Genomic DNA, 14,507 nt, shown 5'->3' on the forward strand with positions numbered 1-14,507 from the left:
CAAATAATTCTGCAACATCAAGTAAATAAATGACAATGTTATACTGCACTTGCCAATAAGACAACTATCTTAAGCATCTAGAACAATTAGACCAAAAACAAAGAAAGTGTCAAGCTGCATTGACGTAAAAAACGGATATGTGTATTCACTCATCAACTAAAATGAAAAAAATAATATATAAACTGTTTTCGTTTAATTCAATTTACATAAATCTGGGTTAAGTTGTCCCTTATCAGAACTTGTGGTTTCCGATGCTTTCAAACTACATATCATGTCATAATTGATTTGGCCTTTCACTTTTTCCAACTGATTTCTTTTTTGACGGAACCCCGTGTTTATCGCTCTAGCAATGTTCTCGTTATGGTACGCAAACACGCCCGTGCGTTCAATTGCCGCTTCCTAAAATCACTAGCTGAGTCTTGTTATCATCATAACTTTCCCTCAGCTATCAAAAAGAAGCCGAAAACATGCTTCTATTAGATATTTTTACCGGACATTTACTTTCGTTTTAATTCATTGTATGTTATGATAATGCCCGAGCAATTCGAAAAAATATGACAGCATGTCACACGCTAATTGGATAAACGCCGAGAAGATCGAAATGTTTTCATAAACACGTGTACCTTTTGAGCAACGGAAAATTCCAACAGGGACCCATTACAGCTACTTGATGCAGGGCTCTATTTTTAGAACGAAAGGACATTTCCAATTATAAATATTATAAAAATAGATTTACGCGACGACTGTAATCAAGTAAGGGTAAATAACGCAAACGATAGCGAAAAAAGGGGTTAAGAACCCATGTTTTTGGCATATAATTGGGTTTTCCTTTGAATTAATTGGGTTATTGAACCCTGCAATGGGCAATTGCATTGGGTTTTTAATTATTTTTATTGCGTGATCATGCAAATACGCAGCTTATCTGGAGCTCTGAATTCTTTGCTTAGCAGGATCTGAGAACACTTCATTTTACTTTTCAAAATGTTTTTGTTCTGGTAATTCTTACATCAGCCAATGAAATTTCAACCTTCCAATTTTTGAAGTCGTGTATCATTACTACAAATTCAGAGATCTGCAAAAGGTGTTAAGACAGAAGTACTGTTATATCCTTGTAAGGGAAGCACAGACACAGGATCTGTATTACAAGTTGAATGAAAATGAATAAGAACCTGATTTAAATTGTTATTTAAAAATCTTTATTGTTTTTTAAATACTAAATTAAGAGAATGGTTTTGTGAGCCAACAATTTCTCTGAACTGGAAAATGGTATACGTTATGTTGAATGTCAACTGTTTATTATTATATTAACTTCCTAAAAATATATTTAAATCAATTCTTTTTTTGTTGTAGTTTTTATATTTTAAGCAAAAGTTGTAGAATCCAAAGCATATATTTGACTCTGATTGTCTTTTATTGTCCATTAAACAAATTTTCTTTGGTTAATAAAGTTGAGTTCATGGAACACAGAATAAATCAATCGATCTTGACAATAAAAGTTGAATGACTTTTTTCACCATTAATTGTAATTACTACATGTACTTCATCAGTTTAATATGTAAATATTGACCATAAACAATAATGTTGAATTTACATGCTAACAAATTACAAGTATTTTCTAGATTCATATAACTTTTTGTTACTATATTACAACATTCGAAAGTCTGTGTACTGTATGCATTGTAATTTTTGTATTGTCTTGAAGAGTTTGAAATGTAAGGAACCATGAATGACTTATCATACCACAAGTGAGACATTTGGACAAGATGGTAAAACAGGTCTATCCCAAACACCTATTTTTTAAAAAGTTTTTAACAAGGCAGCAATATGACAGTCGTTATTCATTTGTTCTATTTTTCAGGGGAAGGGGTAGAGTAAAGTAATTTAATTTAAACAGACCTCCACTAAAAATTCTTTACCAATTCCTTTTTATTTCACACTTTTAGACAAGTTTTTATTCCTACACTTTTTATGAATACCTTAATTACATAAAAAATTCAGCAATGCAGATGATACTTTTTAGTTATGTAAAAGAGTAAAAGTACTTGGTACAGCATCTTTGAGAAAGGCCAGGTGTGTGTAAAATGAGATTAGATCAAGTGATAAACAAATGTATGGATTATAAGGGAAGATGTAACTCATTCAGCTCAGTTTCTAATGACAACATACACAAGGGGTCCTCATATCTGTATATTATAAATTTTTTAGGCTATTTTTCTATATTCTTTATTCATTCGAGCCCATTATTCTCTATTCTTTATATTTTAGCACCTTACTGTTCTCTATTCTATATTCTTTGGCCAATTTTCTCTATTTTTTTGGACCAATTATTCTCTATTCTGTAAACCCCATCTAGACCCTCATACACTTTTTGTTAGATTTATGTGTGTATTATTTGTAATTGATGATGAGTGGCAGATGTTCTATGCTTCAGATCATGAGGATTTTTACATTTCCACCTACTCACAATCAATAGGTACTCAAAATGAACCTCAAATTTTGCATTGAATTGAAATACAAATGCTTTACTCATTTTTAAAAAGGTATTGTATGTTCAATTTTAATGACTTAAGAAACAAAAATGGTACGTCTACTCCACAAGGGGGAAGAGTGACGATTGGGGACCATCTAGAGACTTTTCTCATTCTATGCCCACTCCCAATGTTGACATATGGAAATGAAAAAAATCCATAATATGAGTCACAGCATAGAATCAATTACAAATAATACACATGTAAATCGAACAAAACATGTATTATTTTACTTAAATTATTAAAAAGGTCTTTCAGACTTTAAGTTTACCAATGAAAATTCCTTAAAGCTTTATAAAAATAAATTAAAAGGTATTGGACCTTGGACTTGCATACGTAAAATATATCTGAGAAGTCATAATTTGAGGACACTTTACTTTCTTTCAAAATGGATTTCAAAACAATTAAAATACTGAATAAAAATAAAGTTATGGCAAGAACACTACTTAATAACAAAAATTGCATTGCTTTTTCTAATGATATTACACCTCATTGATAATTATAATACTGATTGTAAATATGGCAGGAAAATAGTGTATATATAAAACTATTAAATAACCAATTCTATTCTTTTTTGTCTTTTCTTCTGAAACTTGATAATTTTGGTACTTTAACATTGCTAACAACTGTAGATCCAACGTCATAACTTTTACCAGCTACCCACTTGACTCCACCTACACCCATTCCCACCGCACCAGTAGCTGTATTGTAAACTCCCGATGACATTCTCCATACAATGTTTGCCTGTGGGATTTCTTCTATAAAACATCAAATTTAATGAAAATTGGCATATATTTCAAAAATTTCATATCATAATCATGATAGTCACATGATAATGGACTAAACATAATCATCATGATCATGATAATCATGATAATCACATGGTAATAGACTAAATTTTAAAATATGTACTAAGCTTCATGTGAAATGTGTGATAACAATTTCATGGTAAACTATCTTAAAACATTTTCATAGTTACAATGTATATTATTTTGAAATCATTTTGAATTCAGGAATGTATTTCCCCCATGCATATGATAATAGCTCTGATTCGTTGTAAACAAGGAATTATTTGAATCTGGAATAATTTTGAATTCTGGAAAATTGATGAGAAATATATGATGAAAACTAACCCAACTAAATAGGGTTAGCAATGCGCGCATGGCTAAGGTGGGTTAGTTAGTTCATACTGAAATGATAGTGAAAGTAAAATTAACCTTAGCCATGCACGCATGGCTAACCCTATTTAGTTGGGTTAGTTTTCATCATACATTTCTACAGAGCTCCAGATAAGCTGCGTATTTGCGTGATCACGCAATACAAATAATTAAAAACCCAATGCAATTGCCCATTGCAGGGTTCAATAACCCAATTAATTCAAAGGAAAACCCAATTATATGCCAAAACCATGAGTTCTTAACGCTTTTATTCGCTATCGTTTGCGTTATTTACCCTTATCTGAATACAGTCGTCGCGTAAATCTATTTTTATAATATTGTTAATTGGAAATGTCCTTTCGTTCTTAAAATAGAGCCCTGCATCAAGTAGCTGTAATGGGTCCCTGTTGGAATTTTCCATTGCTCAAAAGGTACACGTGTTTATGAAAACATTTCGATCTTCTCGGCGTTTATCAAATTAGCGTGTGACATGCTATCATATTTTTTTCGAATTGCTCGGGATTTATCATAACATACAATGAATTAAAACGAAAGTAAATGTCCGATAAAAATATTGAATAGAAGCATGTTTTCGGCTTCTTTTTGATAGCTGAGGGAAAATTATGATGATAACAAGACTCAGCTAGTGATTTTAGGAAGCGTCCATTGAACGCACGGGCGTGTTTGCGTACCTTAACGAGAACATTGCTATAGAACGATAAACACGGGGTTTCGTCAAAAACGAAATCAGTTGGAAAAAGTGACAGGCCAAATCAATTATGACATGATATCAAGGAATTCCTTGATGATATGTAGTTGGAAAGCATCGGAAACCAAAAGTTCTGATAAGGGACAACTTAACCCAGATTTATGTAAATTGAATTAAACAAAAACAGTTTATATATTATTTTTTTCATTTTAGTTGATGAATGAATACACATATCCGTTTTTTACGTCAAATTATGCAGCTTGACACTTTCTTTGTTTTGGTTTAATTGTTCTGGATGCTTAAGATAGTTGTCTTATTGGCAAGTGCAGTATAACATTGTCATTTATTTACTTGATGTTGCAGAATTATTTGTAAATTTAAGTTGAATGTGGTCTCCCTCATTAAACCACCCTATAAATCTCAAGGTTTTGGGGTATATCTTAAATCTGGGAACTACTTTTTATTTTTATTAAAAAGTAGATCTGGCAAATAGGTGAAAGGACTGGCAAAACTTTCTTACAGCACCTAAATTTCACATATATTACATAAAAATCTAAACACTTAGCAACACCTACCCCAACTATAAACTGTAGGGTGATCATATGGGATCTAGAAAGGCAATTAGTTACTGTCCAACTAGTGACACCAGCTGCAGTTTACATAAGTTTTGAGAAAATACAAAACTGACAGAACGTTTAAAACGGGACACAAATTAAACGTACAATTGCTCGTCAGTGAATAAACCAAATAAAACAGCTAAGCACATATACAAAGAAAGAAACACATTTAGGATGGAAACACATCTGGGGTTGATATAATGTGATTATAACATGCCTAAATATTCAATATTGTGTTGATGAAAAAACCCAATACATTAAGGAGCTTGGTGGTGAAAAACCCAATTTGATATTTGCTTGAGGGGTGAATAGGAATTGATAATGCAATTAAAAAACTTTATCACCCAATTACCAAAAAAAATGGTGGGTAAAACCCCAATTTTTGAATTCTTATCTGGAGCTCTGATTTCTAATCAATTTTCCAGAATTCAAAATTATTCCAGATTCAAATAATTCCTTGTTTGTACGGGTTTGGTCCTTTTTTGGTTTTATCAGCACTTTAATGTTTTTGGCTTTCAAATATTTTGGCCTCAAGCATCACTAACGAGACATTTATTGTCAAAATGTGCATCTGGTGCAGTAAAATTGGTACTGTCAATTGTATACATGTATTCACAATCAATGTTATTTGGAGACCACTTAGAATTTTAAAGATCATATAGATTGCAATTGTTAGATAAATTGTTTAATACCAATGTTAGATGCTAGTTACCATACATATACATATATATAAGGGTCTGGATGGTGGTTTTCTTTACTGTACATATTTTTAATTTTTTAGGCCAAATTTTGTTTTCTTCATTTTTTAACCAATTAATATTACTATCTATTCTTTATATTTATGCATCTCAATTGTAATATTCTCTATTCTTTAATGTCATGTATACATGAAGAGTATATCAGTTGTCAAAAGACCAGTTGGGCCCTTCCAAACTCTTTAATGTCATGTATACATGAAGAGTATATCGGTTGTCAAAAGACCAGTTGGGCCCTTCCAAACCATATGTGTTAGACTTATCAACTGATTTTTATAGTTTGTTGTACTGTTACACCACTGTCCCAGGTTAGGGGAGGGTTGGGCGCCTTCTAACATGTTTAACTTCGCCACATTCTGTATTTGCCTGTCCCAAGTCAAGAGCCTGTAATTCAGCGGTTGTCGTTTGTTGCTGTATATCATATTTGTATTTCGTTCATTGTTTTAACATAAACATGATAAATCAGGCCATTAGTTTTCTCATTTGAATTGTTTTACATCTGTCATTTCAGGGCCTTTTATAGCTGACTATGCAGTGTGGGTTTGCTCATTGTTGAAGGCCATATGGTGACCTATAGCTGTTAACTTCTATGTCATTTGGTCTCTGTTGGAGAGTTGTCTCATTAGCAATTATACCACATCTTCTTATTTTTATATTTATCAATAATCAACTTTAGTTTTGTCAATTGAATTGTTTCATATTTTTCTTGTCAGGGCCTTTCATTCTCCGACTATACAGTATTGGTTTTTCTCATTCTTGAATGCCGTACGTTTGCCATTATACAGTATTGCTTACATCCACTTCATTTGAACTTTGGTGGATAGTTGTCTCATTTGCAATCATACCACATTCCCTTATTTTCTAATTTTGTAAATTATTTTCAGTTTAATTTAGAGATAACTGTATTGTATTTGAAGCTTTGCGGACGTCCATCGGTGGTTTTACTGTCGCAAATTTTGTCTACCTGACGACGAGTAGCAAAGCTTCAAATACAATACAGTTATCTCTATCATGTCTATTCTAATGCAAAATTAACAAATCATTCAATTTTAGTCATTATTTCAGTGATAAAGTTTCATTTAATGAAAATTCCGCGAAATGATGTTATATTCTTTGGCGCCTAAACTAGGTGACGTCATAGGTATGCTTCCGGCATCAAATGTAAACACCTGGCGTTTTCTGGCTTCTTGTCCGCTTCAGAATGTAATAAAATTTGATAAGAAGATGATTTCTACGTGCAAAATGTGAGTTTTTTTGCTTATTATTGGAGAAATTACAGGTCAATACATTCCGATATTCAACATGTCGGGAGATAGAGAATGTTACGCTTATTATCATCCAATCAGAACCATGGATACAAAATAATTGCATTAGAATTAAAATTCACTCTTATTTTTTCCATTTTAGAAAAGTAACTTTTGATTCAAATATATCCAGGACAAACAACATGAACAAGCAATGAGCAGTTTTGAGTGCATTTTTTTAAGTTGCATTTTGTTTTCTACAAATAGGACAATGAAGAACTCTACAACATTTACAGATGAAGCAAGTAATATCAACTCACAACTCAATGCATATTTCATTCATTAAAGTTACTGTCATGACTGTCAGTGATTCATTTATGCTAATTCCAAAATTCTTTTACCATGTTTTAAAATTCATACAAGATTATCAGATTATCATGAGGGATTTTAGTGACAAGTTTAAAAGGACAACTGTTATCATGAAATACATCCCAGCCATTATAAAAACAAGAAGATGTAGTATGATTGCCAATGAGACACCTCTCCACCAGAGACAAAACGAAGTAGAAGTTAGCAATTATGTCACCATACTTCCTTCAACAATGAGCAAACCCATATGGTGTAGCAAGGCTATGTACAAGTGAGTAAATAAATTTATTGAAGAATATCTTCATCATGTGCATATGCAATTGATTTTTTTTTTTCAATTTGAAACTATAAATTAAAATGACATAAATTCTGAAGATATTTACCTTTAACCTCGTCTGTTTTCTTGTCGGACTGGCCTAATGTGTTTTCTTCTGTTACTTCTAGATCTTCATCTGTCTCATTCTCATCCTTTTCTTTTTTCTCTTCTTCTTTGTCTGGTTCTGGAGGAGGTGTCTGAATTAGAGAAGATATTTCTTTTACTTTAGGAGTCCCAACTAGTAGTGGATTCGGGGAGCGTAGAGGGCGTCCCCCCTTTAATTGGAAAAAATATAATTTTTAGAATAAAATCGTCGAAAAATAATTATAATTTTTTTAGAATTATAACCCACTTTCAAGTATCCTAGATCTGCCCCTACTATCCCATACAGATCTCTGAAGAACTGGGGTTCCAAACAGGACAAATGAAAAGTAATTTCTGTTTAAAAATATTTACATCAACAATAAATATTTTACTCCTTTTGACACTAACACTAAACAGTAACTCAAAAATGTGGTTTTAAGAATCATGATATATCTGAGAAAAGGTTGAAATAGTTAGTCCCCATTGGACTACCAGTCATTTGACTATAAACATGTACTTTCTCTCAAACATGTCAAAAGCAAACACAATAAGTACCAATAGAAAATTAACTGTAATCATTTCTTTGCATGTCTAATTATTTAATTACTGTAATGTATTTGTGGAGTCTTAGTCTCATTTGATGCTACCAGTTGTTAAAAGGGGGCATTTAGCACTTTACGATAAAGGAGATATATATATATATATCCTCCTCGACTAAATCTACAGGGGGTGTCATTGGGCAGGGGGAGACTGATCCCAGATCCCACTTATTGTTTTGTCAGATTCGCGTATCCAGCTTATCATTGGAATAATAATGTTTGTAGTTTAAAGTGTCCCGGCCAACTTTGTTTTCCGTTTTCACACAAAATAATTTGACTTTCACGTGTCACGCTTACAAAAAAATCAGCCAATCCCGAATCACACTAAGACCCTTTTTAGACTCACTCTAAACATGCTAAACATCAGGAACATAACCCTCATCATGGAGAACATTTGAAGTGATACCTAAATCAAAAGAAGGCCATGAAAATGACACATGACATTAGAAAAATATAATTTTATGTATACATGTCGCCTAAAAAAATGTTCAAGGATAATATCTGAGGCAGCCTAATCAGAAAATCGCTACTGACTCAGAATCCCAAAGAGGTGTTGTAGACCTGGAAATATAAAGGTACACTGTAGTCTAACTGGTTGGGCTAGGGAAGATCTTCTTTTAGAGCACTGCTTTTAGATCCCGAGATCGAGTGTTTGAATCCTGCTGGTACCATCCATGGATTTTCACAACATTGCCATTGGCGCTGCAAGCATCTACTACTGGTACACATGAGTGTATGAAAGTGCCTGGCAGTTTGATTTGGTCATAAGGTTTGACCAGGTCATTGGAAGACCGTTACATGTCTGGGTGACATGCAGGGAACTAGCCAGAGGTGTCCGGGTGAAAGACTCAGGGATGTACAGTAATGGACCTGTGAGCTGCTAGGATGGATGGTACACACCCCGAAAAAAGAAAAGGGGAAGAGTGTTGTAGACCTGGAGATATAAAGAGAGTCTAACTGGTTGAGTTAGAGAAGATCTTCTTTGGCTCAATTGGTTAGAGCGCTGCCTTTAGATCCAGAGATTGGTGTATACCATCCATGGATTTTCACAACAAAGCAAACGGTAAATTTAAAAGAGGGACGAAAGATACCAGAGGGACAGTCAAACTCATCGATCGAAAACAAACTGACAACACCATGGCCAAAAATAAAAAGACAAACAGACAAATAATAGTACAGATGACACAACATAGAAAACTAAAAACTAACATGACTAAGCAACACGAACCCCACCAAAAACTGGGGGTGATCTTAGGTGCTCATGAAGGGTAAGCAGATCCTGCTCCACATGTGGCACCCGTCGTGTTGCTTATGTTATTACAAATCGGGTAAACAGTCTAATTCGGTAGGTCACATTCGTGAAAAGGGAAGGGTATTGTAGTTACGACATAAGGAACATATCCGATATCATCTGTGAAACGGTTATTCTATAACGGTCAACCAACTCGTGATGGCGTCCGTAAAATTTACTAAGGGATGATTTCAACTTCACCATTTGGAACACTTGGTTTAATAGCTTCCTTGTGAGCAGCAATCCTCTTTCAAGGAAATCATGATAGGAAATACAAGCCCGGAAATATCGTATCAATTGGGAGATATATCATGTATATACTCCGTATGCAGGCGCTGCTGGAATGTTGCTACATAGAAACGGCAAGTTCACAATTGGGAAGCTGAAATCATCTCTTTTGTCGTAAAGTTTTGTTTTCAACCGACCCTCATTGTCAATTTCTAGATGTAAGTCAAGATATAAGGCAGACTTAACTGTATCTATAGTATCCTTTATCTCTAGTTCGATAGGATAGATTCGTTCATCATAGTCACCAAATTTTGTATTATTTAGTGAGAGAACATCATCTGTACTGTAAATTCAGAAATTATTGAGAGGTTTTTATTATTGCGACAGAGTTGTAAACGCAATAATTTAAACTCGCATTTTGAAATATTTTATATGGACGAAACAGGAATTTTTCTCGAAATCGTAAAAATTAAAATCGCATTTAAGTCTAAAATGACAAAATTGCAATAATAAATGCACGCAATAATTTTTGAATTTACAGTATAGCGGAAGGTAAAATTAAACATTGTGAAAGGATATTGCTAACTTCTTATCTTTCTTCCTAAGAAGTTCCTGTATGAAGTCAGCCTCATAATAATAAAGAAACAAGTCAGCAAGAAGAGGGGCACAATTGGTTCCCATTGGAATTCCGACAGTCTGTTGAAAAACATGTCCTCTTAACCTAACAAATATGTTGTCAATCAAGAAATCAAGCATCTTGATAATGCCAGTTTCAGATAATTTTTTGTTTGAATCAGAGTGATTCTTTACAAAGTAGGATTTATCCCTCCCCAGGACAAGATACTTGTATCTACGTTCTCCATTGTTTTTATTGAAACAAAGTAATACCAACTCATTCAATTTGTCTTTTAGTTTGGAATGGAGAATACTTGTGTAAAGTGTAGAAAAGTCAAATGTTTTAATACTATTGCAAGATAAGAGAGTCTTAGACTGTATGTACTCTAAAAGATCTTTGGAATTTTTTAGTATCCACATCTGATTCACACCACCTCTAGAATAGGCAGTTTCACAATAACTTTGGAGCCCGGCTTTGATTGCTGATAAAATAGATGTTAATAATTTAGAAAGAGGTTTCGTGGAGCACTTGGAAGACCCAGCAATATACCGTTGTTTGTAAGGACATTTATGTAGTTTAGGTATCCAATACAGTGATGGAAGATCCAGTTCTTCATCTTTGGTTGAAATTCCAAAGGAACATAGAACAGACCTCTGATTATCCAGGATTTCCTCTTTGGTAAGTGTCGTGAGGATATATGTTGAGTTTCCAAGTGAATTGTCAATACCTAATTCATTTATCAAGAAGTTTATGTAATGATATTTACACACAAAAACGATGTTGTTTGGGGCTTTATCTGCGGGGACAACAACATATTTGTCATGGAGGTAGGACAAGTGTTTTGCAACATTTAGGTCTTTAAAAATTGACGTAGCTTGGGTATTGATAGGCCCATTTAGTTTCTTAATTCGGAATTTGTATCAACGACCTCACAGCCTTAATCCAATCGGAAAGAGTATCTACGTCTTCTTTCTCGCTTTTAGCCCATTGCCTTGCATAATCCTCGATTGAATCCATCAGTATTTGGAAGTTGTATTTCCAATTGATGGATTTAGGCTCACGATATTTCGGACCTTTGGATAACAAATTTCGCAGGGAAGTGTTATTGACAATGTTGAGGTCTCCGGTAATAACGTGGCCAGCCGGATTATATGTGAATTGGGAACTAGCACAGGTGCAATCAGGACTTGAAGTTGTCAATGTTGAGATCTTGCAAAACCTGTTTGTAATTGAAAATTTTAGTTGCAATTGGTTTGGTATAGGTATATGAAATTATTGGTACAGACTGATCTTTAAAATACACTAAGGAGGTATTAAGAGATGCAACTCATGCATTGTCATGCTTTTGATAAATAATATAAGCTGATTTTTACCTTGAATATGTATCCTTTAACACTCTGGTATAAATACGACATTGTGCAAAAATCTTACAAAGAAAAAAATTAACTTTTTCTTCGATAATTCACTTTCTTTTTACTTTCTATGAAATTTCAGTGAACTGCAAAAAAGTTGATAAATCAATTAGCATAAATGTGCACGCACTATAAATCACTTTCTGTACTATAAATGTAATCTGTCAGCACGTTCACATTTTAGATTACGTCAGTCATTAAAAAAATTGACGTGAATGTTCAAATTTTTCGAAACGTCTCTGCCACGTTGAGGTTGTTGACAGTTTGCGTTTTTTGTGAAGTTGTGTGTCTGGAACAGTTGTTGGGATTTGTCAATCCAAAGGTATCTTCCAAAATATTCACCAATCAACAATATTGTAACATTAGCTTTCAATCTAAAAATAGCATAATATATAGTGTATTCCAGTAAAGTTATAAATACTGTCATTTGTTAATTTTATGTCATGTGATAGCAGCTGATGCTGATTCATTATTCATTGATCTTTTCCCTATAAATCAATACAGTTATACGTTTTGTCATTCTACTATTAGTTATATAATATTTTGTATGCTATTCCCAGATCATTAAATATTGGACAAGACTCCAGGATAGAAATCTTTAAAGAGGCATTAGCTACGACCTGCGAGATATAGGATTTTTGTTTGTTCAATCATTAATGAAAGAGAAAAAGTTAAATAATAATTCGATTTTAGCAGCCAGTTTGGTTTAATTTTGTCAAAATAAGCTAAGAAGCATCGCCGATGAATTATTAACTTGCAAGTGAATAATTCGACCTCATTGAATCCATATTCATGTGCATTAACTTCAATTTCCCTTAGCTAAAGATGTGTTGCGCATATCTAGGTGTGTTCAGCTAACTCAAGGGGAAAGAATGTCAACATTGAAAGTGATACAAGGGTATAAAAATAAGAAAATGTGGTATGATTGCCAATAAGACAACTCTCCAGGGGCGGATCCAGCCATTTATAAAAGGGGGGTTCCAACTACATGTCCCCATTCAAATGCATTGATCGTCAAAAAAGGGGGGTTCCAACCCCCGGACCCCCCCTGGATCCGCCCCTGCTCTCCACAAGAAACCAAATGACACAGAAATTATCAACTATAGGTCACCGTTCAGCCTTCAACAATGAGCAAAAACAATACCGCATAGTCAGCTATAAAAGGCCCCGAAATGAAAAATGTAAAACAATTCAAACGAGAAAACTAAAACGGCCTAATTCATGTACGAAATGGTGAACGAAAAACAAATATGATAAACAGCAACAAACGACAACCACTGAACTACAGGCTACTGACTTAGGACAGGCATATACAGAATGTGGGGGGGGGGGGGGGTTAAACTAGTGTGTTGGCGCCAAACCCTCCCCCCTAACCTGGGACAGTGGTGTAATGACACAACATAAGAACAAACTATGCAAACAATAAACGAAAAACAAATATGAGAAACAGCAAAAAATGACAACCATTCAAATACAGGCTCCTGACTTGGGACAGGCACATATAGTTTAGAGCCAATAACAACTAATAAAAAAAATCGTGCATCTAAGACTGAAATATCAATCAGTTCACATCCAACATTTAGTGTAAAGACGTCATTAACCGCAGTCAGAGAAAAACATGACCTTGTGCAATGCCAAGATACAGGTATCGACAGATTGTAGAGCCATGAATGTGCATATGTATATAAAAATAATATTTAGTTTGATTTTAATTCACTGATAACAAAATCAATATTAATACCAATAAAACAATATTCAAAGATCTAATTACAGTGTTGAATTGGTAACACTTTAGACCAATTCGATCCACAAAAAAATCATTCTTATACAGGTAAAAACGATGATCAACATATTTTTTAACCTATAATATGAAATCAAACAGACCTAGAAAATTCCAATTTCACGTGTCCTGCCACATCTATTTATATCTATATTTGTGTTTATATCGGGTTATATGACCGTCGCAACATTCAAAAAGATAGATTCGTTAATTTAGATGTTGGCCTGAGATAGATCATGAAATCATGGTAATTTTTGTCACCGTCAGTGATCAGGCAATGGAAGATGAGGTACATAAATTTCCTTATGGACTGCACCGGTCTTCAACAGTAAAGAGAAACATTCATAATATATATACATGTAGGACTCGGAGGTGCGATGGGGACGCTGAAATGCGATGGTCACGCTGAAGTGCGATGGTCCACGCCGAAGTGCGATGATCCTTTCGCTGAAGTGCGATGGTCTGGCATGCCGCTTGAATATTGTGACGTTTTCAAATACAATGTTACTTTGAAAAATACAACATGGATTCAAAGGCAAGGAAAGAAAGGAATGAAAAAATAAATTGTAACGAACGATTTAAGTCCCGAACAGTTTTGAGCAGTACAGGTGGAGGTTACAAAAAAATGTTAAACCATTTCAGGCAGCAAATCATGGGGAGCAAAGCAGCTGAAAGATGAACTTGGTCAGCAAATGTGCTAACCAGTGTTTGCAGGTATGCTGCAAACTTTTTGCACAATTTCTGCATATTGTTCGTTTAGTTAGAGAATCAAAGTGTGCCAAAATCAGGTCTTACTAATTAT

General features: G+C 34.0%; 1 protein-coding gene across 1 annotated transcript; it reads right to left on the bottom strand.

Moving 5' to 3' along the window:
• Positions 1-1,092: 1,092 nt before the first annotated feature.
• LOC127700081 (uncharacterized) lies at positions 1,093-12,221 on the bottom strand. Its single transcript, XM_052203550.1, has 3 exons — positions 11,887-12,221; positions 7,763-7,892; positions 1,093-3,286 (listed from the first exon to the last, which is right to left on the bottom strand). Exons 1-3 carry the CDS (start codon positions 11,926-11,928, stop codon positions 3,093-3,095), a joined length of 366 nt encoding a protein of 121 aa, XP_052059510.1. The 5' UTR covers positions 11,929-12,221; the 3' UTR covers positions 1,093-3,092.
• Positions 12,222-14,507: the final 2,286 nt, after the last annotated feature.

Source organism: Mytilus californianus, unplaced genomic scaffold, assembly GCF_021869535.1.
Source record: "Mytilus californianus isolate M0D057914Y unplaced genomic scaffold, xbMytCali1.0.p SCAF_48, whole genome shotgun sequence".
Lineage (NCBI taxonomy): Eukaryota > Metazoa > Mollusca > Bivalvia > Mytilida > Mytilidae > Mytilus > Mytilus californianus.

Bases quoted from the DNA above. Each gene is read 5' to 3' on its own strand.
- LOC127700081 (XM_052203550.1), bottom strand. From the start codon at position 11,928: ATGTCGTATTTATACCAGAGTGTTAAAGGATACATATTCAAG. The intron at 7,893-11,886 runs GTAAAAATCAGC...TCTCTAATTCAG, and splicing joins TTAAAGGATACATATTCAAG to ACACCTCCTCCAGAACCAGA. The intron at 3,287-7,762 runs GTAAATATCTTC...GATGTTTTATAG, and splicing joins GAAAACAGACGAGGTTAAAG to AAGAAATCCCACAGGCAAAC.